Below are 22,637 nucleotides of genomic sequence, written 5' to 3'. Positions count from 1 at the left end.
GATCCCTCCAGACCATCTTGCCACCTCACGGCAGTAATGTCCTCCTTAACAAGCAGAGCAACTCCTCCCCCTTTTTTACCCCCTGATCTATCACATCTAAAACAAATGTTTCCTGGAACGTTAAGTTGCCAGTCCTGCCCCTCTTGTAGCCAGGTCTCACTAATTGCCACAATATCGTGACCCCAAGTATCTGTCCATGCTCTAAGCTCGTCTACCTTGTTCACTATGCTTCTTGCATTAAAATATATGCAATTCAGAGAATGACCCTCACGTACATTCTCTTTTCTACCTTCTACCCTAATCTCCATCCTACCTTTGTTATCGTTTTTATTCTTATCTAGGTGGCCATGCTCCCTTGACTCTGCTCTCACACTCTGTTCCCCACCCCCCTGCCAAACTAGTTTAAATCTTCCCCCACAGCTCTAGCAAATCTGCTAAATGTTGTTGAAAATTTTCAATAAATATTTAGTTTGGCCCACGACTTAGTCCAATTTTTTAATTTTGGCCCTCTGTGAATTTGAGTTTGACACCCCTGCTCTAGGAGCTGGATCTGGTAATGTAGTCATGGGTCAGTAATGTGAACAGGAGCAGGCTGATTCTCTTACTCCCATTCACTCATTGACCAGTAAACTTTGTTTCCAGCTAATCCTATCGGTCATCCTGATTTTACCCTATCAGGGACATGCCACCCCACACCCTCCCTGCAGCTGATCAAGTTTCTTTTGACTCCTTTGCAGCTCTGTTGAAAGGGCTTCAATCCAAAATGTTAACCCTGTTCCTTCTCTTACAGCCTGATCTCCTGAGCATTTCCAGCATTTCCTTTTTTTTTCACCTCAATACATAAGTTGCACAATCTCATCCTCTTCCTTTCCTTGAGCATTCAAACACCACCACATTGTTTACTTCACCTTCTCGTGGTCTGATCAGCTGGTGGTCTTTTCCTCACACAAGCCTCCTGTTACGTAATATAATCAGCACCAATGAGAAATCACTACAGACAATGGTATTTTCAGAAACAATTATTTTTGTTATTTATTATTAATAACATAACAGTTCTTACTTAACTCTAAACTTGACCCCACTATGCGGATATGTGTTTGTGGGGTAAAACTAAAACCATTACAGTTTAGGCATAATTTTGAAGATTTAATTTTAAAGTTCAGTCTCAGAAAGAATTCATGTTGAAATTCAGTCTTTACTGCAGCTCAAAAGCAATTATGGAGTCAGTGGGAGGCATCAGATTTCTTTAAGTTCTTGCACAAAAGCAATTGTGAAGTATTTTGAAACATCAAGTCATCAGACCTCTTTAAAACTCACTAATTTCTTGTAGAGTTGTGTTCAGAGCAATGTTACTTCATGCGAGTGATTTTTCCTCTTTTGCAAAGAGATTTCGGAATCTGTATTCGACACAATATATCTGTCCTCTTTTCAAAGAGACAGTGAAGTAGCTATTTTATTCCATGATGATTTCACAAACCCTGACAAGGTTTAAATGATGTGCCTATTTAGAAAAGGACAAGGTTGAACTGCCCTCTTTAACTTAAAGAGACAGTCAGAAGTGGTCTTCCTCCTTTAAAAGCCTCCTTTGACCAGAAGTAACATGTAACAGTGCCTTTTATGGTTATTGTATTTTAATCCAGTGTTCCTCATGTCGGACTCTGGCTTTAACTTACTCTTAATTTAGTCTATGTGTAGTCTGAGTCCAGCGCGTTCTTTCAATGAAGTGATAGGAGAAGGTATTCGGTTCAACAGTCAATTTATTACACAGCACAAGAATAAAACTTAACAGAGCTCTGGGTCACTCATTAGTTCATAGGTCACTCGCACAGTGAGCTACTCCCCAAGACTGACCCCTATTGTCCAGTTGGCACAGTTTATATAGGTCAATCTTATCACACAGAACAAAAGTTGTTTTCCCTGCTAGATCTTTTTGCATAAGGGTTATCACAAGTCATCTCCTGTTTTGCAGATTTCTGGGGTGTAGCATTCCCATGTTAATCCTCCAGGCCAGACTATCCTGTTGTTTAGATCTGAAATTAATTCATCCCCAGATATTTCTAATCACCATTCGGTCCCTGTCTGGCCAATTTCTGCTGTTCTCTTTAACACCTCCTCGTGCCTTAATCTTCCTCCTAGACTGGTTTTCCATTCCCTTTGATTCTTGCGGGCCATTCTTTGTTCTGATCTGGCCTGTGTCTCCTGTGCTACTTCCCACCTCCTTCAGTTGAGCATTCCTCCTAAATCGTTTTATGCATATCCTCTCCCTGTATCTTGGGAGCAGCCAATTTTGTTCAGCCAACTTTGCTCCATGCTGTGACAGCCACTTAGCCACATTCCTCTTTCCCTGACTCATGCAGTCCAAATAAACTTATTGATTAATCATTTATTTCATACTGTTTTAACCCCTAGATTCCAACACTCACAGGATGGCCAAGCAACTGCTTCTATCCTGTGTTGCCTACAGGATGACCAAGTGTCTCTATTTTCAGTAATATCTTCTCTCAAAAAATCTTTAATCATATGACATGACTTCACCACAGATTCTTTTTCAGTACTCTAAAAGCATGAATCATGGCAGATGGCCCTTTTGAAGTTACTTCACATCCATATGCTAAAAGCATCTCTTCCAGATATTTGAGTGGATCAGATTCCTATCTGTCTGCACAGCTCAACTAGCAAAAGGCTTTCTTGCATGGGCAGCTGTTTCTCCAGCAAACACCTATTGTTTTGAGTTCTCAATGGAGAACAGTCATAAGCCTTTTATGACTGTCTGTAGTTTTGAATTAGCAGTCTTTTTAAGCTAATAGACTTCCAGTAGAACAATACATTAACAGACATTTTGTCATCATAAACGGCTTGCCATCTGCCATCTCAAAGAATTATGTGTGTCCCTGTGTGTCCAAACCCACAAAAACTTACATTACAAAGAAATATATATTTTATAACTAAAGATTGTAACTTTAAAGATTAATATTAACACCAATCTGTCACACCATTCAAGAACATTGATGAACCAAATACCTGGGAAGAAATCTTGTGACTTGTGAGTGAATAAAACTTCCAGTTCGTTTCATAGAAATGCCTTCTGAGAAGTGGCAGGCCAAAGAGAGCAGATTTGTGGTCAATGGTTGGGATGCAAAAGATGTGGAATGGTTGAAATGAAACCACTACATTCCACCAGTGAACGAGAACCACAAAATACTGCATAGGGACGAGGCACATTCTCAGCTGGGTTTGTTTTCCTGAGCTGCAGTAACGTGTAAGCCATGCTTCATCTGGTCACAGGTTGCACATTCCAGTCCCATTCCAGATGTTTGAGCAGAGAAATATGAGGGACCTCCACTGTTAAAGTTGCCATCTTTCAAACAGAGTGTTAAAGTCAAGTCCTGCTTGGGTGAATGTAGAAGATACCTTGCAATGACTTTGAAGAGCAACAGGAGTTATTCTGATGTTCTGGTCACTACTTATCCCTCAATGGCATAGCAAGTTCAAGTTTATTATTGACTGCACATATACAACCTGTCAAATCTGTGTTTCTCCGGATCACAGTGCACAGTCATACAGCACAGAACAGGCCATTTCAGCCTTATCCCCAATTACACCCAATTGACCTACAACTCCCGGTACGTTTTGAAACAGTGGATGAAAACTGGAGCCCCCAGCAAAACCCTCTGCAGACATGCACACTCCTTACAGACAGTGCAGGATTTGAACCCAGTCCTGATCGCTGGCGCTAACCACTACATCAACTGTGCCACTCCTGGTCATTCTCGTTTTTCTGTGTGAACCAGTGGTGGGAACATGATTATTGGCATCCTTTAAACTCAGTTTAGTGACTGTCACATTGACCACCGCCAGTGGGCTGATATCGCCTCAAACCGTGCATCTTGGCGCCTCACAGTTCGGCGGGCAGCAACCTCCTTTGAAGAAGACCGCAGAGCCCACCTCACTGACAAAAGACAAAGGAGGAAAAACCCAACACCCAACCCCAACCAACCAATTTTCCCCTGCAACCCTGCAACCGTGTCTGCCTGTCCCGCATCGGACTTGTCAGCCACAAACAAGCCTGCAGCTGACGTGGACATTTACCCCTCCATAAATCTTCATCCGCGAAGCTAAGCCAAAGAGAAAGAAGAAGAGTGACTGTCACCCACTGGGCAGAACATCAGCAATCTGCTGAACTTTAATACCCCTTCTATCAGAGGAAGGTTCAGCAGACTGACCTCTAGCATGGCAGGACTGAGTGATGAAGAGAGATTGGATAGACTTCTCACTGAGAAGAATGAGAGGGGAGTTCATTGAGACGTGTAAAATTCTGACAGGATCAGACAGGTTAGATGGAGGAAGAATGTTCCAGATGTTGGGCAAGTCCAGAACTGGGGGCCACAGTCAAAGGAGAAGGGGAAAGCTGCACAACTGATATGAGGAGAAACTTCTTCACTCAGAGACTATGAACCAGTGGAACTTGCTGCCAGTTCATTTGGTATTTTCAGAAGGAAGCTGGATGTGTGCTTATGACTAAAGGAATCAAGCGGTATGGAAAGAAAGCAGAGAAAGGATCATTCATGATCCTATTGAAAGATAGTGCAGGCTCGAAAGGCTGAATGGCCTCCTCCTGCACCTATTTTCTATGATTCCACAAATTTATTACGACACTGGCAGCAATCAGCACAGAAGACGCTCCTGGGAGTGCATGGTGGCTTTGAAGCTGTTAATCGACCTCACAAGTGAATAGAGAAGGCTTCCATTTTCATACAACATGAAAGTAAGTATCTTGCAACTTCAGAACATCTTCACATGCCGTCCTGAATCATGAGCCAGCTGGAACTTTCTATGAATTGGGCAAGTGTTGTGTGGGAAGGGAAAAGTTTGGTGGGTTCAATGTGCAATGAGTCTGAACAGAAGGTGACAGGAAGGGTCCTTATGAAAACACTCATGAAGGGATTGCAACAGGGATAGAACACACTAGTTCTCTCAAACACAAAATACAGTATAATCAGTCACATCAGACCTAACGCTACCTATACTAGCAACAGATATATAACAACCAAGGATTACAATACACCACCTGCCATTCCTTCTCTAATGTGGGCATGGCTCCAATGTTATCTAACAGCCCCAACCCCTGTGTAGTACACATCTTACCATCAACTCCTCCAGCAACGACCACAGTTCTCGACCTGGAGTGGATCAGGGTTCATCTCAGGACCGAAGAGCAAAAGAGGAAGAGCTACTGCAGCTGGTGGACTTTATTGTACAGTAGCTGGAGAGTCCAGCCCAGGTAATCACTAGGTGGTTAAAGGGGCCATTGGTCAGGTGTGTACTAATAAGTGGGCAGAGTCCAACCATGATTGGCAGGTGATGCGACTTCCAACTAGATTCCAGACGAAAGGTCACATGACTCTCCACAATCCACACTACAGCAGACCATTGTTCACTACATGTGCAGACGGGCACGGCCCCTTGTAAAAAGTCCTCTGGTCCCACAAGCTCACGGCTCATTCATCCCGACACTTTTGTTGTACATGTATGCTGACCTTGTTCAAAATGCCACTCTCCTCCATCCGACATTCATTGCTATAACCCAGGCTCCTGTTTCAATGGAGAATGCAATAAGGAAGCCAGCCATGGATCATGAAGGAAGATTGTGGTGAATGCCGTCAGGATTTTCTCAGGAGGAGGCTCCTATGAGTGAAGATTCCTGTTTGTACCTGTGAGTGAAGTTCTAAAGTTACAGTGGTAACACAAAGCAGCCTGCAGTGTTGACACCCAATTGAGTACTTCTGCAATTCACTATTTTCTAGCATTGGGACACAATTTTGAGGGTCTCATACCAGCCAGTAAGCTTCCTAAAGGCACCACACATTCATTCCCCATCTCAATGTTCCTGGGACCACCACACATTCATGCTCCATCTTGGTGTTCCTGGCACCACCACACATTCATACCCCCCATCTCAGTATTCCTGGCACCACCACACATTCATGCCCACCTCAGCCCTCGGTCGCTTCCTGGGTTCTCAATATAACATATAATATAATATATATAACATAACAATTACAGCACAGAAACAGGCCATTAGGCCCTTCTAGTCCGCACCGAACCAAACACCCCTTTCTAGTCCCACCTCCCTGCACAAAGCCCATAACCCTCCATCTTCTTCTCATCCATATACCTGTCCAACCTTTTCTTAAATAATACAATTGACTCCGCCGCCACTATTTCTCCCGGAAGCTCATTCCACACGGCTACCACTCTCTGAGTAAAGAAGTTCCCCCTCATGTTACCTCTAAACCTCTGCCCCTTCATTCTTTCTACTACCCATCTCTCTGACAGGTGGTTGACATTTTTACCACAAAGCAGAGGGTCTACATTGGTGCATGTGCTGTCTTTTGAACAATGCGTCCTAAATTAAATGGGCAATCTATTGGAGAGGGTTCTTCAGGACAGGACTTGCAGACATTTAGAGAAGCATAGTCTCCTCAGGGATAGTCAGAATGGTTTTGTGAGGAGCAGGTTGTGTCTTATGGGCATAATTTTCATGATTTTTTTTAATATAATACCAAGTAAAGCACAAGAGGATGTCTGTTTCAGGTGAGCAGAGGAAAGTTTAGTGGAGATAACAGTTGTATGTTTTTATCCACAGAGAGTAGTGGGTGCCTGGGATGCATTGCTGGGGTTGGTGGTGAAGGCTGGTACAACAGGGTCATTTAAAATAGTCATAGATTGGCATGTAAATGAAATAAAATAGAGGATTAAGGATGTGAGGTCAAGATGGGTTTGTGCAGTAAGTTAATATAGTGCACAACATTGTGGGCTAAAGGGCGTGTTTGCGGGAAGCAGTTCAATATTCTGTTAAATCAGAGGTCCCCAAACTTTTTAGACCCTCGACCCCATGATCCCTCATAGACCCACAGGCATAGACAAAAATAAACAAACAAATAAATAGATAATAAGTAGATGTGAAATTTGCACATGTATTAATGGTGTCCAGATCTCCTAGCAAAAACCCAAACTTTGTGGCAACGCCCCAATCGCCAAATAACATATCTGTAAATTAAGCAAGCTAGTGATTACAATAACAGTTAAAAAAAAAACCTTTGCTTCTGGCTGGGAAGATGCCAAATGGCTGGGTCCAAATCGTCAACATCAGTGATGGTGACTCCATTCTCAATGTCGGGTGGTGACATCCGCATCAAAGAAGTCGTCTCGCTCCCGGGCAGGAGCGGGGTCCTTGGGCTCCCGGGCAGGAGTGGAGACCTCGGGCTCCCAGGCAGGAGTGGGGACATCGGGCTCCTGGGCAGGAGCGGGGACCTCAGGCTCCCAGTCAGGAGCAGGGTCCTTGGGCTCCCAGGACAAGAGCAGGGACCTTGGGATCTAGGGTCAGGAGCAGGGTCCTCGAGATCCATTGAACCCCCAGGAGAACCCAATGTTAAATTAAGCCATGTTAGTGATTGGATTCAGTGCTCACCTCCCCAGAAGACATGCAAGCAAGAAGTCGTGAATGCCTTCATTGGTCAGGGTATTGAGTGGAAGAGTGTGGAAGTCAGGTTGCAGTTGTGGAGAACTGCTTAGACATAATTTGGAGTATCAATACTAAATCTGGAGCAAAAAAACTAATGCAGGAACTCAGGGTGTCACATGGCATCAAGCTGCAGAATTCTTCCATCAGTTTGTTTTTTTTTGCTTTGGAGAATTGTGCACATTTCTGGTAGCCACATGTGGAGGCTTTAGAGAAGGTGCAAAAGGGATTCACCAGGATGTTTTACTCTTCAGCAGGACGTGTCTGGATTAGGAAGTGAGAGATGTAAGGAGAAGATGAACAACCCTGTTTCTCAAGAGTGTTGGAGGCTGAGGGGAGTTTATCAAAATTATGGGGGGCATTGATAGGGTGGACAGTTAGAGACTATTCCCAGAGTGGAGGTCAAATATTGGAGAGTGAGAAGGGGAAAGTTTAAGAGAGGTTTGTGAGAGTTTTTAACTCATAGTGCAGGTGTCTGGGATGGGCAGCCAGGGGAGGTGGTGGAAACAAGAAATAAGAAGCATTGGAAAGATCTAAGAGGGGATAGAGAGGGAAAAGGGGGCGGTGAGGGAAAATGAGGTCTCGCAAGAGTTGGTCTCGGTGGCCGTCATGTTGCACAGGTGTCACTACACCAACTCACTCATTGCAACCACCATCACTTACCCTTCGCTCAGTGCAACCACCCACTCAGCACCACCACCACTCCCCCCGGATCAGGCCACCACCACTCCCTCCCCTTGGCTCAGCACCACCAGCACTCCTTCCCACTCAAAACCACCACCACCACTCCCTCTTGGCTCAGTGCCACCACCACCACTCCCTCCCGCTCAACACCACCACCACCACTGCCTCTTGGCTCAACGCCACCACCACTCCCTCCTGCTCAACACCACCACTGCCACTCCCTCCTGCTCAATGCCACCACCACCATTCCCCCTTGGCTCAGCACCACCACCACTCCCCCTTGCCTCAGCATCACCACCACTCCCTCCCACTCAGTGCCAGCACTGCCAATACCCCTTGGCTCAGCACCAGCACCACTCCCTCCCACTCAATTCCACCACCACTCCCCCTTAGCTCAGCATCGCCACCACCATTCCCCCTTGGTTCAGCACCACCGCCACTCCCCCTTGGCTCAGCACCACCACCACTCTCCCCAGCTCAGTGCCACCACTGCTCCCCACCCCTGCCAAGGGGGTGGCAGTCCAAGAAAGTTTGAGGCCTGAGGTTGGTCCCCACTCCTGCAGGGAACCCAAGGACCCTGCTCCTGATTTAAACAGACACATAAAAGGCAGGGACTGGAGAGGCAGAGACCATGTGCAGGATGATGGAAGATTAAATTGGTATCTTGGTCAATGTGGACATGGTGAGCTGAATGGCACATTCCTGTGCAGTTCTGTTTCATACTCTCTGTTCTATTGTCCTTTGTTAAACACACATTCTCAGCATAAAAATCTTGAACTAATACATTAATAGCAGGTCCTTCTGCTTCGTGTCATTTCTGACAGACCTTATCCACTCAGAAGATTAACTCTGCCTTTCCCACCACATATCTTGCTTACCCAGTGGAACAGTTCCAGTGACACCACAGTTGTCGACAGAATCACAAACGGCAGTGATGAAGAGTACAGAAGGGAGACAGATCAACTCATTGAATGGAGCAACGATAACAGGCTCAACATCGTCAAAACCAAGGAGGTGATTGTGGACTTCAGGAGGAAGTCAGGGGAACATGACCCAGTCCTCATCGAGGGTTCAAATTCCTGGGCATCAATATCTCCGAGGATCTGTCCTGGAGCCTCCATATTGCCTCACAAAGAAGGCTCTTCAGCTGATATTATGTTGTGAGGTGTCTGAGATGGTTCAGAATGTCAACGAAGACTCTCATAAACTTCTACAGGTATACCCTGAAGAGCATTCTGGCTGGTTGCATCTCTGCCTGGTATGGAGGCACCAACTCTCAGAACAAGAATAACCTCTAGAGGGTTGTTAACTCAGCCTGCGACATCACAGGCACCAGACTTGACTCAATTGTGGACATCTACTTGAGACGGTGTCTTAAAAAAGCAGCCTCCATGCTCAAAGACCCCACACTACCATGGCCATGCCCTTTTCAGTCTGTTACTATCAGGGTAAAGATGCAGGAGCTTGAAGACGAGCACCCAGTGGCACAAGGACAGCTTCTTCCCTGCTGCCATCAGATTCCAATCACTGAACCAAAGACACCGCCTTACTTTTCGTGCACTAGTAGTTTTATTTTTTATTTTGCATCAGTATTCACAAGAGAAAAGGACTTTGATCAGGTTGAGGTCAGAATAGAACGGGCCTGTGTGCTGGACAACGTGGAGATTAAGGAAGTGGAAGTGTTGGATCTTCTAAACATCAAGATTGCTAAGCCCCCACTCTAATTGATAGGGTCAGCCATTTAAAGATGAACAGATTGCCAAGATTGCAGAACCCTTTCCAGTCCTTTCCCCTTCCACTACCTCAAACCTTTTTTTTTTAAACCCTTAATAAGCATGTCAGACAATTTATTGGAACTGTATGGTACCTAGAATATCCCTGAAAGGTTAACATGGGATTAGAGGTTTGGAGGCATCCAGTTGCCTTGTTTCAAAAAGTTTTATTTGGTGGTGCAAATGAGATTCATTTCTTCATTTTTTGAGAGGATTAATACCCACTCCTGGATACAAATTGGACTGTACTCTCTGAAAGAGGTGTATAATGATTTCATGTATAATTCTGGAATTATACAGGATTGACGACCCCATTTTAAAACATGATTAGGGTGAGATTTGTGGAGGCTCTGAACTGAAAAGAGGATGGTCACCAAGGACACCTTTAAGACAGAATAAACTTATTCCAATGACTTTGAACAATAACATTTGGAAGCCTGATACCATAAGGGGATACAGGTATATGATCCTTTATCTAACACCTAAAATCAGGAAAGCTCCAAAATCCGGCAAGTGGGGACCGGTGGTTGGGGGAGGCGGCCGAGGGACCACGGTCGGGGGAGGCAGCTGGGCGGCCAAGGGACGGGTGGTCGGGGGAGGCGGCCGAGTGACCGTCAGTCGGGGGAGGTGGCCGGGCGGCCGAGGGACCGCGGTCGGGGGAGGCAGCCAAGGGACGGGTGATCGGGGGAGGCGGCCGAGCGACCAGCAGTCAGAGGAGGCGTCCAGGCAGCCGGGGGACCGGTGGTCAGGGGAGGCGGCCGAACGACCAGAGGTTGGGGGAGGCGGCCAGGCGACCGAGGGACCACGGATGGGGGAGGTGTCCAGGCGGCTGGGGGACCGGCGGTTGGGGCAGGTGGACAGGTGGCCAAGGGATCAGTGATCGGAGCAGGCGGCCGGGAAGCCGAGGGACCGGCGGCTAGGCAGCCACGGCCGGGGGGAGACAGCTGAGGGACTGGTGGTCGGGGGAGACAGCCGTTGGGGGAGATTGCCAGGCAACTGGAAGTGAGTGGGGGTGGATAGGCAGCACATTTCGGGTGGGCTATCCGAAATCCGGAAAAAAAAATTCAGAACACACTATCCCCCAAGGGTTCCGGATAAAGATTACATACAATCTCAGGAAGGGATATAACACCTTCCTAAAAATCTGGCACCCTTATTTAGAGAAAACCACCAATATAGGGTCATGATTGCTACTGGCCAGCCTGTAGACCTTTGTAAAGATTTGGACCATTTGGGATTATCAGGTCTGCATATGTTTTACTGTACGCACTGACAAGGGATAATCTTTTTCTTTCTCTTCATTCTTTCTCTGTTTACTAGGACTTGTATAGAGGGGAGGGGTGGAGGGAGGGGTTCTCTTGATGTTTTGTATTTGGTATGATTGTTGATTGTTAAATATATTAAAATGATAAAATATTACCAAAAAAAATTGATAAGGCCCCGGGGATGGATGTGATATACTCCAGGCTGTGAGGGGACTGAGAGATGAGATAGCTGGGGCAGTAGCTATGATCTTTGAATCCTCTTTGGCCGCAGGGGAGATGTCAGAGGATTGGAGAATGGCATATATAGTCCCCCTGTTTAAAAAATGTCATAGGGAGAATCCTGGGAATTATAGACCGGCGAGTCTTATGTCAGTGGGGTGTAAACTAATGGAGAGGATTCTTCAGGATAGGATTCATGAGCATTTGGAGAAGTACTCAAGAATAGTCAGCATGGCTTTGTGAAGGGAAGATCATGCCTCATGAGTCTAATTGAGGAGGTAACAAAAGAAATTGGTGAGGGCAGGGCAGTATTTGACAAGATCCCCCACAAGAGACCAGGGCCAGATTAATGTGGCGTTTTCTTCCTGTGAATTATGGGAAACATTTTTGTTTTCATCTTAATGCAGTGGCTATGAGATACTGATAGTCTGTGTTAATAACCCCGATTAAAGGATAATTAAACCTTAAAGGTTAGCCACTGTCCTCACCTTGGCTGTCCGCCTCGCTCCCAGGCCCCCATCCCATCCCATCCCATCTAACTCCTAACATGGCACCAGTGCTGTTGGAATTTACCAGAGCGCTGCTCCAGCATCTGATCGGGCTGCTTCAGGACCACCCAAGAAGCTTGCAGCAATGACTCAATGCCCGAGCAATAACTGTCTTCATTACCCATAATTCCCCCATGCACTCTATCAGCGCCAGAGAAATGCAATGATGTTCCAGCTGCATGGGGATTATGGGTAATGAAGACAGCCATTCATTCCACATTGAGCCAGCTGCCAGCCACTGCTGTAAGTAAGTTTTGTTTTAACAAAATGTGTAAGTTTTAATGGGAGGGGAGAGGTGCAATTTCAGTGTCAGTGTAACTAATGTCAGTGTAAGTGTAATGTCAGTGTAACTAATGTCTGTGTAACTAATGTCAGTGTAACTAATGTCAGTGTAAGTGTAATGTCAATATAAGTGTAACATCAGTGTAAGTGTAATGTCAGTGTAACTAATGTCTGTGTAACTAATGTCCGTGTAACTAATGTCAGTGTAAGTGTAATGTCAATATAAGTGTAATATCAGTGTAAGTGTAATGTCAGTGTAACTAATGTCAGTGTAGTGTAATGTCAATATAAGTGTAATATCAGTGTAAGTGTAATGTCAGTGTAACTAATGTCAGTGTAGTGTAATGTCAATATAAGTGTAATATCAGTGTAAGTGTAATGTCAGTGTAACTAATGTCAGTGTAACTAAAGTCAGTGTAAGTGTAATGTCAATATAAGTGTAATGTCAGTGTAAGTGTAATGTCAGTGTAACTAATGTCAGTGTAACTAATGTCAGTGTAACTAATGTCAGTGTAAGTGTAATGTCAGTGTAGTGTAATGTCAGTGTAAGTGTAATGTCAATATAAGTGTAATATCAAGGTAAGTGTAATGTCAGTGTAACTTTATGTCAGTGTACGTGTAGTAGTTGTAATGTCAGTATAATTGTAATGTCAGTGTAAGTGCAAAATCTGTAAGTAATTTTTAATGGGGCAGGAGGCTGCAATTTCAGTGCTTCTCATGGACACAGCACTGGAAATCACTGAATATATAGTGATTTTATAAAGAATAATTAAGAATATTTCAAACTTACCAAAATGTACGTACAGGGTCAGTATGTCCCTGGGGCAGGGGTCTGCTTCAGTCACACTTCCCCCTCCCTGCTCATGTGCCAGCTGCCATCACACTTCGCCCTTACCGCGCATACTCCAGCTGGTACAATTTAGGGCCCCTTTAAAATTAATGCCACAGGCCCCGCAATACCTTATCCTGGCACTGTGAGAGACTCATCCAGAATGGGATCAGTGGAACCTTGTCTGTGTGGATAAAAAAAAATGGGCTTATAGGAAGAAAGCAGCGAGTAGTAGTGGAAGGAAAGTATTCTGCCTGGAGGTCAATGACTAGTGGAGTTCCACAAGGGTCTGCTCTGGGACCCCTGCACTTTGTGAATTTTATAAATGACCTGGATAAAGAGGTGGAAGGATGGGTCAGTAACTTTGTAGATGACACAAATGTTGGAGGAGTTATAGATGGAGCTGAAGTTTGGCAAAGAGGATATAGACAGGTTGTAGAGTTGGTCAGAAAAAATGGCAGATGAATTTCAATCCAGATAAGTGTGAGGTGATGCATTTTGGAAGGACAAAGCAGAAGGTTGGAGTACAGGTTTAATGGTCAGTTACTTAAGAGTGTGGATGAACATTTTGTTCCCTTTTCTTCATTGTACTGCATTAATTATAAAAACCAAAGAAATAAAGACCTTTTCTGTCTTATTTTCACTTGATGTAAATGTTTCTAATGTGATTTGATGTTCTCACTCTTCCAGATGAAATATAGTCTTCCCTTTGTTTTTTGATTCATGGTATGAATCAAGTGTTACAAATTATATGTTACCCTCAGGATAAGCTGCTCAGATGTATTTTTTTGGTTAGTTTTCTTTCTTTTAATAGAGTAGGTGGGTTTGTAATATATAATATTTTTGATGTCTTTTCTGTCTTCATCCAGTACATTGGAGGGGGGACTGAGTTTATACCTGCTTGAAGTTGGGGGGAGACATTAGGAGAGTTGTGGGTGCCTCGAATGGCCTTGTGCGGGATGGTGGTGGAGGCTGAAACATTGGGGACATTGGGGACTTAGGCAAATGGATGGAAGAAAAATGGGGGGGGTTCCAGGTAGGGAGGGTTTAGTACTTTTTTTAAAGGAAATGTGGCACAACGTCAAGGGTCGAAGGGCCTGTACTGTGCTGTCGTGTTCTACGTTTTATGGTTTATGATATGAATGTTTGTACGATGATGCAACCGCAAAACACAGAATTTTGGACTTGTTCATGACAATAAATTCTGATTCTGATTTCAATGCGTTTGTATGACTTCTGAAACTTCTTCCAATAAATGGGTATTTGTGAAAAAGGTTTGCGATTGGCATCTATTAAACAAGATGTGTAAATAAATATATGCATCCGAAGTAAACTGGTGTAGGAACTGGTTCAGGTGCATGTTTTATGTAAAGATTAATTTCTAGACTCTAAAGTTTGATAGACTGAAACAAAATAATTATTAAGTTCAATAATTTTATGTTTTTAACTAGATAACTGGGCAAGGAAGACTGAAAGAAATATTACAAGTTGTTTTAAAGCAGCCTCCAAAATATAAAATTCTGGCATGGGTCGCAATCAGAGCTGCAAATCAGGTCAGTATTAATGCTCAGAGCAATCTTGCAACAGTCTGAATACTGTGACAGAATATGACTGCTGGGTATTGTGCTCTAAAAAGGTTGGGGGAAACTGTAAGATTTAGAAAGGTAAAATTGGACGGCAAATGGCAAGACTCTTAAAAGCAATGCTGTGCAGAGAGATCTGGGGGTCCAGGTCATGGCCACACAAGTAGACAGGATGGGAATGATGGGGTATGTGATGCAGAGGTCGTGTAAAATTTTGGTTGGGCTGCCCCTGGAATATTGTGCACAATTCTAGTCAGGAGACTTTGGAATGGGTACACAAGAGGATGTCACCTGGATTAGAGAGCATGACCTGTAAAGAAAGGATTGTTTTCCCTGAGGGGTCAGAAGCTGAGGAGGGAGCGAATAGAATTTTAAAGAATTATGAGGAGCATAAAGGAGGCGGTCAAAATCTTGTCTCCAGGTGAAAATGTCACACACTCTGGGGGAGGAGGTGGGGATGGAGTTGAAGGGAGATGTGCGGGGCAAGTTTTTTTTAACAGAGAATGGTGGATGCTGGGAATGAACTGCCAGGAATGGTGGTAGTATTGAAGAACCTTCTAGATAGACACAAGCAGCAAACATGTAACCTAATTTGGCATCACGTGAGCTGAAGGGCATGGCTTTTGCTCTGCTGTTTGGTGTTCTTCATTCTCATGACAAAGAGAGACCTGAGATAAAGGAAATGGACATTGAGAACATGTTATCATCAAAGATAGTTATGGGGACAGAGAAGAGCTTCCAGACGAAGTGATGAATGCAAGCATAATTTTAACATTTAAGAGGCATTTGGACAGGTGAATGGATGGGAGAGATAAGGAGGGCAATGGACTGGGTTCAGGTCACTAAGTCTAGAAGGGCCAAGGAGGCCTATTTCTGTGCTGCAATGTTCTATGGTTCTATGAGGAGGGATTGCTCTTTCCAGAGTGTGGGGAATCTGTGGAATTTGCTGCCCATTGAGGCAGTGGAGGAGACCTCAGTAAATATATTTAAGACAAGATTGGATAGATTTTTTTCCATACGAGGGAAGTTAAGGGATATGAGGAAAAGGCAGGTAGGTGGAGATGAGCCTATCATCAGATCAGCCATAATTACGTTGAATGGTGGAGCAGAGTTGATGGGCCAGATGGCCCACTTCTGATCATATTTCTGGAATTCGTATCGTCTGGACCAGTTGTAAAAATGGGTTGCAAAATGACAAATGGAATTTCATATAGACGTGAAATTATGCCATTTGGGAGGATGAATCAAGGTAGGACATATATGGTAAATGGTTGGGCACCGAGGAGTGCAATAGAACAGAGGGATCTGAGAGTACAGATACATAATTCCCTGAAAGTGGTGTCACAGGTGGATAAGGTTGTAAAGAGAGATTTTGGCCTCTTGTCCTCCATAAATCAAAGTATTGAGTAGAAGAGTTGGGATGTTATGGTGGTTGTGTAAGACATTGGTGAGGCCAAATTTGGAGTATTGTGTGCAGTTCTGGTCACCAAACTCCAAGAAAGATATCAATAAGATTGAAAAAATGCAGAGAAGATTTACCAGGATGTTGCCGGGTCTTCAGGAACTGAATCACAGGTTAGAACTTTATTCCCTGGTGTGTAGAAGAATGAGGGAGATTTGATAGAGGTATATTAAATTATGAGGGGAATAGATAAAGTGAATGCAAGTTGGCTTTTTCGACTTGTTAGATGAGACAAGAAGTAGTGGTTCTCAACTTTTTTGATTGAAGACCCACCTGGCCCCCATCCTAACATTGCCATGGCCCACCAGTGACAATATTTTCATGTCAAAGGAAGCTCTGTGAGAAACACATCATTATCTAATTTAAAGTATTTTATTTAATAGTTTTAAAAACCCACATGGAAGAATGCTGTAGCCTACCAGTGGGCTGCTGTTTGAGATTAACCTGGGGATATGTGTTATAGGTAAAAGGTGAGATATTTAGGGGGTACACGAGGGGGAGCTTCTTCACGCAGAGTGTGAGAATATGGAACAAGATGCCAACTGAAGTGGGGAATGCAGACTCAATTTGAAAATTTGGATAGACACATGAAATGGAGGGCTATGGGGGACTATGATCTGGGTGCAGATCAGGGGGACTAGACAGAATAATATTTTGACATGGACTAGATGGGCCAAAGGGCTGTAGTGTTCTTTATTCTATTGTTCTCACTATTGTCATTTGTTGGAAAATTCCAAGCTTGTCTTGTTTATTTTATTTCCTTGTTTTGACAATTTACATGGCTTAACATAAATTTCATTTCAAAATGAAATGGTCATGTTGTAAGTGAAAATCTGGTGCAGTCATTCAGGACAGAGGTGAGGATAAATGTCTTTAGCCAGAGGGTGGAAACCTTTGTAGACAGTTGCTGCGTTAATACAAGACAGAAATTCAGGGATTTTTAGATGTTAAGGAACTCGGGAGATAGTTTCGTGCATTAAAGTAGCTTTGACCTCATTGAATGATGAAGCAGACACAAGGCTGAATCATCTCTCCTGCTGCTGTTTCAATCTTCATACATGGGTGGAAAATGAGATTAAATTGTTTGCTATTTTCTCCATTGGGTTTTTTCTTTTGAAGCTTAATATTAAAATTATATTTTAATACTGAAGGTAAAATATTTAAAAATAATACAACAAATTAATTCTCAAAATCTGAAAAGATGAGCAGATTTTAATCGAGAAAAGTGCCATCATTTTGTCAGTTAGTACTTTGGTTCTTATGCACAAAAATTATTTATTGTTTAGGTTAACTGTGTCCTACACAGTTCCCAGGAACTAACAAGGGACAGGTCAATTAATGCAGAAGAAATGGAAAATATCCAAAATAATTTGAATGAATATGTACTTCTGGACATTTTAGCATCACACCAAGATTACCAAACTGGTGAGAATTTTCATGCACATTCTTTGCCTGATTGTAATTATGATTTGGGTTTGATCAGATTTACCACATGTCATTTGTCGTGATGTCTGGCATAATTGGAAAGTCATTACCTTTCTCCATATGAATACTTTATTAACAGAATTGTTGCTTCTGACCAGACCTTGGATCTGACTACCTTCATTTAATTGACGTGAAGCCAGATAAGTACAATGCTCCTGGGTGGAACAGTTAGTGTTGCAGTTAGTGCAGCACCATTACAGAACAGCACTGTACTTTAAGGAGCCTATACCTTCTTCCCATGACTTACTCCAGTTTCCTCCCACCCTCTAAAATATGCAGGTTAGTAAGTTAATTGAGTGTAAATGGGTGGTACAGGTTTCATGGGCTAGAAGGGCCTTTTACTGTACTGTATCATTAACATTAAATTAAATTAAATTAAAATTAACTGAAAATATGTAAGCTGTTTGAATGCATTGGTCCGTGTGTGTTTCCTATCACTTCTGGTGGAGATGCCAGAAACTGTGTGAGCGCCGATGGCTCCAAAAGAATTTCCTTCTTCTGTCTCCTGAGCTTCATCAAGGAAGTGTCGGAATGGAAATGGATGAGCCATGCCAATCAGATCCAACTTGGCAACTCATTGTGTTTTAGTTACAATGTAAAATAAATGTTGTGAACTTCTGATTTATTTATTCCTTTTTCAGAATCTGGGCACTCCTTGGAAGGCCATCTTTTATTGTCCAATCTGAAATGTCTTTGAAATGACTAACTTACAAAACATTATACCAGATGGCCATTAAGTATTAACTTCATTGATTGATCTGGAATCCCATGGGGATTGGATACAATAATCTCCTTCCTCAAAGGCAATAGTGGGTGGATTTAACACCCATCTCAAGGGATGGGGGTAAAGTTGTGGTCATCAAGTTGCTCGAGGGGAAAGGATATTAAAGGGGAGTGACCTCTGACCACACGGGAATTCAGGATGTTTGGGATCGGGGACAATTCCGAATTCTGGGCATTGGGCCAATTTAGAATGTTGGGGATTGGGGCAATTCAAGAATGGGGATAGGGGAAACTCAGGACATTGGGGATAGGGGAAATTCAGGACATTGGGGATAGGGAAATTCAGGACATTGGGGATGGGGAAATTCAGGACATTGGGGATGGGGGCAATTCAGGACTGGGGATGAGGGCAACTCAGTACATTGGGGATGGGGGAAACTCAGGATGTTGGAGATAGGGACCATACAAGATGTTGGGGATAAAGGACCATCAGGACATTGGGCACATGGGCCAATTCAGGACTTGCAGCAAAGAAAACCAAAATGTACTGTATTCACTGCCTGTTAGTCATCACCCACAACCTTCAAATCCATCGATCTCAATGCATATAGTGTCCTGCACCCTGTGCTGCAGGTTGTCTGAGTTCTCACAGTAACTCCAGCAAACCCAGTCTGAGCCCCGACACTCCTCATGGAGGGTCTGTGTGGAGGACTTCAGCCTGGGTGCAGGTCAATAGGGGTTGGCAGAATGACACTTTGGCACAGATGAGATGACTGAAGGGCCTATTTCTGGGCTACAGTGTTCTCTGATTCCTTCCCCACTATCACTACAAAGATTCCTCAGCTTTCATAATTTAACCAAAGGCCTACCAAATTTACCCCAAAATTATTTAAAAATTATTCACAGTCATTTAAAATGATTGAAAGAATATAAAATTCTCAGTTTCATATTTTCATAAAACTTATCTTTTTGTTGGACATGCTCCTTCTATAGAACATGATGAATTGTTGCCAAGTTTAGCCAACATTCAAGGAAAGAAAGTGAAAGAAGGGGAAGAGAAGCAAGATGCAGCAGGACCATTTGAAATTCCAGATATAATGGCCCCGTATAGAAAGGCTGCAAAGAAATTGACCTCAGTCCATCTCCTGCGTTACAATGACCACCTCCGGAGACTATACAACATCAACCTGCTTCCGGGTAAGTTATCTGGCATTTTACTTCCTGACACTGACAGTCAAAAGAAACAAAGATATGTGGAATTGTGAAAAGCATGTGGTACTAATTGCTCTCAAAATCTTCAGGGAAGGCACACAATTTCAAATTGCTGAAATCTCAGAAGCAGGGGAAGAGAGAGATGGAAACGATAAGAAATCTATGCAGGAGAAAGATTTGTTTGTAATCTTCAGTGTTAATCATGTGTGTTGACTCACAGTAGACGTGAGCTCCTGATGCTCAGTTACCTCAGAACCAGGAGCTGGAGTCAACCATATGACCCATCAAGCCTGCTCCGCTATTCGATAAGATCACGGCTGATCTGGCCCTGGAGTCATCTCCACCCTCCTGCCTGTTCCCCATCACCCTTAATTTCCCGTCTATGCATAAATCTTTCTAACTAGGATAACATATCTTCTTTCCACTGACCTGCCCATTCATTCTGTGCAATAAAAGCAACAAGTAGTACCTCAGTAGTTCCACCGGTCACCAATTTCTCTGTATTATAAGCAAGAAAACATAATCTCCATAATGCTTTGAGATAAAGTGCTATACTGTGCCTAAAAATGTTTGCTTTGAATTGAAAAATATATCTGAACAAATGCCAGCAAGAGTTGGTAGAGTTAGCATTGCAGTTAGCACCATGCTATTACAGTGTCAGTAACGTGTTCGAATCCGGCGTTGCCTGGACGGAGTTTGTACATTCTCCCCAGTTCTTTTTATATCAACAGACCAAGGGGATGGAAGTTCCTTAGTCTCTCTCTTTCATGATAGTTTCTGCTGTTCTTGTAACTCTTACATGACACTGAGGAGCTCACCCCTGGGAAATTCAAATACTGTGCTCTGCCAGCAAAAGCCGGCTCTCTGAGTTTTTAACGGCTCCATTAAAGCAATTACTCTCAGAGCCTCGAAAATTTAAGATCATGCTGAATGGTGGTGCTGACCAGAGTTTAAGGCCGTGGTCCAAACATTGGGAGGTCAGAATCTGAGGAGGAGAGAGGTTTCACGAGTGTACACGATTGACATCTGCCTCAAGTTCTCTGGAGAGAGAAGGAGGCCATGAAATACACTCACACAAGCAAGAGTGAGTAATTGATAGTTTTGCCACAGCTATAATTACCTCCCTGTGAGATGCACTTAAATTTGTCATTTTAAAACAAGATAATTAAATTTGCGGATAGCTGATGCTGGAATCTAAAAGATAAGTTTCTGAGACTGATTGAGCTGCTAAGTATACATTCATAGCTTCATCTTCAAAGAGTCTGATTCCAACATTGTTTCTCCAGGTTGCTTTCCTCAGCTGCACAATAATGGAACAATTCTGACCCAGTTCCCCAGCACAGGGCTGTGGAGTGGGACCTGCTTCAAACTATCATCCTATCGATTACTGCCTCGTAGTAAATAGCAGCTGGGCATAGACTTTACAAATCGTTGGCAGACTTTGAGGATTGTCAGCCTGGCCAACATTTCCTTAAAAGCACACAAACCCACACGTGTGTGCATGCTCACATACCCACAAATGTGCACAAAGACAGACAAACATTGTTTTTATTTGTAAAAATTAATTGTGTTGGTTTGAAACTGCATTTTTTTGTTAAAAACCCTGATGCTGGAAATCGGAAACAAAAACAGAGGATTCTGGAAACATCCTACTGGTCGATCCCTTCTCATTTCTCAGTGATCCTTTCAATTTGAATTGTCAGATTGTTTGAGCTTCTGCCAGGTTTCCTGAAGCTTTAGAATTCCTTTTCTGCAAACTCAGAATGGTGTGAAATACTGAGTGGGCATATTACCACTGTCAGACATATAAAGAGACAGCAGAAGTTCCCAAACTTGATCTCTCCAGATCTATCTTTCTTTTTAAAATATTGAGTTTAACATAATGATCCATATATGTTATATTGATAAAGCAAGGCAATATGATAACATATGTGTAACATGTAATTCCTCACTGACAAAAGGCAAAGGAGGAAAAACCCAACACCCAACCCCAACCAACCAATTTTCCCCTGCAACCGCTGCAACCGTGTCTGCCTGTCCCGCATCAGACTTGTCAGCCACAAACGAGCCTGCAGCTGATATGGACTTTTACCCCTCCATAAATCTTCGTCCGCGAAGCCAAGCCAAAGAAGAAAAGAGAAATTAAAATAAATGCACCATACAACAAATTTCAACTTTCACTCATAAATGTGATCGTTTGTTAAAATGATATCGATTAGATAATTAATATTATTCCGATCCTCATTATACCTTGATTATAATATCTAAAAAAGATATAATCTTTTATTTTATATTTTATTTATAATTTTTCACACAGGCCTGTACAGTCATATACTGCGTCCTGCCAACAATGGCAGTTCACAATCTCATATACATGTATATGTACTCCTTTTCTCTATGACTGTACATACAAGCCCACGTCATTACCCACCCCATTCCGCCCCCACCTATAAAACTAAACAATTTGTTCATACTACAATGTCAATAAAAATAACACTCATTAACATTAAGGAAACGAATAAGAGCACAAATAATAAAAAAAAAGAACCAGGGATTATCAAGGCTCAACAGACGGCTTCCGGGTCGCTGCTCATTCTTGACTTTCCTTGATCGGGATCAGTGCGGGAGAGAGGGAGCCGCAGCAGGGAACGATAGAACAATCACTTCTATGCCCCTACGTAGTCCATGTATGGCTGCCAAATCTTCTTGTTTCTCAGATTGTAAGTTATTTTCTCCAAGAAAATACAACTTTGCATTTCCTTGTTCCATCGCTCAATACTAAGAATAGAGTCGGACTTCCAAGTCACTGCAATGCACTTCCTGGTCACCGCCAATGCAATTAACACAAACAGGATTTGAAATTAGGACAGCTTCATTATAAATCTTATGTCCAATATATTTCCCAACAGGAACAACTCCGGGTCCTGAGGGAACTGTTCACCTATAATTTTCTCCAGGAGTTGGCCTAGATTTACCCAAAAGGGCCTCACCTTGGCACATGACCAAGTGCATGTACAAACATCCCGGCTGCAACACCGCACCTAAAGCATT

The 22,637-nt window shown here is 43.3% G+C and overlaps 1 protein-coding gene across 1 annotated transcript in view; it reads left to right on the top strand.

Moving 5' to 3' along the window:
* The window catches only part of cfap54 (cilia and flagella associated protein 54), a 1,315,566-nt gene that overhangs the window by 1,228,085 nt on the left and 64,844 nt on the right, over positions 1 to 22,637 (top strand). The window contains exons 61-63 of the mRNA XM_069909968.1: positions 14,573 to 14,674; positions 17,453 to 17,591; positions 19,368 to 19,571. Of these exons, the coding sequence (XP_069766069.1) occupies positions 14,573 to 14,674; positions 17,453 to 17,591; positions 19,368 to 19,571 (445 nt within the window). The remainder of the gene's footprint in view (positions 1 to 14,572; positions 14,675 to 17,452; positions 17,592 to 19,367; positions 19,572 to 22,637) is intronic.

This window comes from Narcine bancroftii, chromosome 13, assembly GCF_036971445.1.
Source record: "Narcine bancroftii isolate sNarBan1 chromosome 13, sNarBan1.hap1, whole genome shotgun sequence".
Taxonomy (NCBI): Eukaryota; Metazoa; Chordata; class Chondrichthyes; order Torpediniformes; family Narcinidae; genus Narcine; species Narcine bancroftii.
The sequence above is the reverse complement of the archived record's forward strand: the minus strand, read 5'-3'. Positions and strand labels throughout refer to the sequence as shown.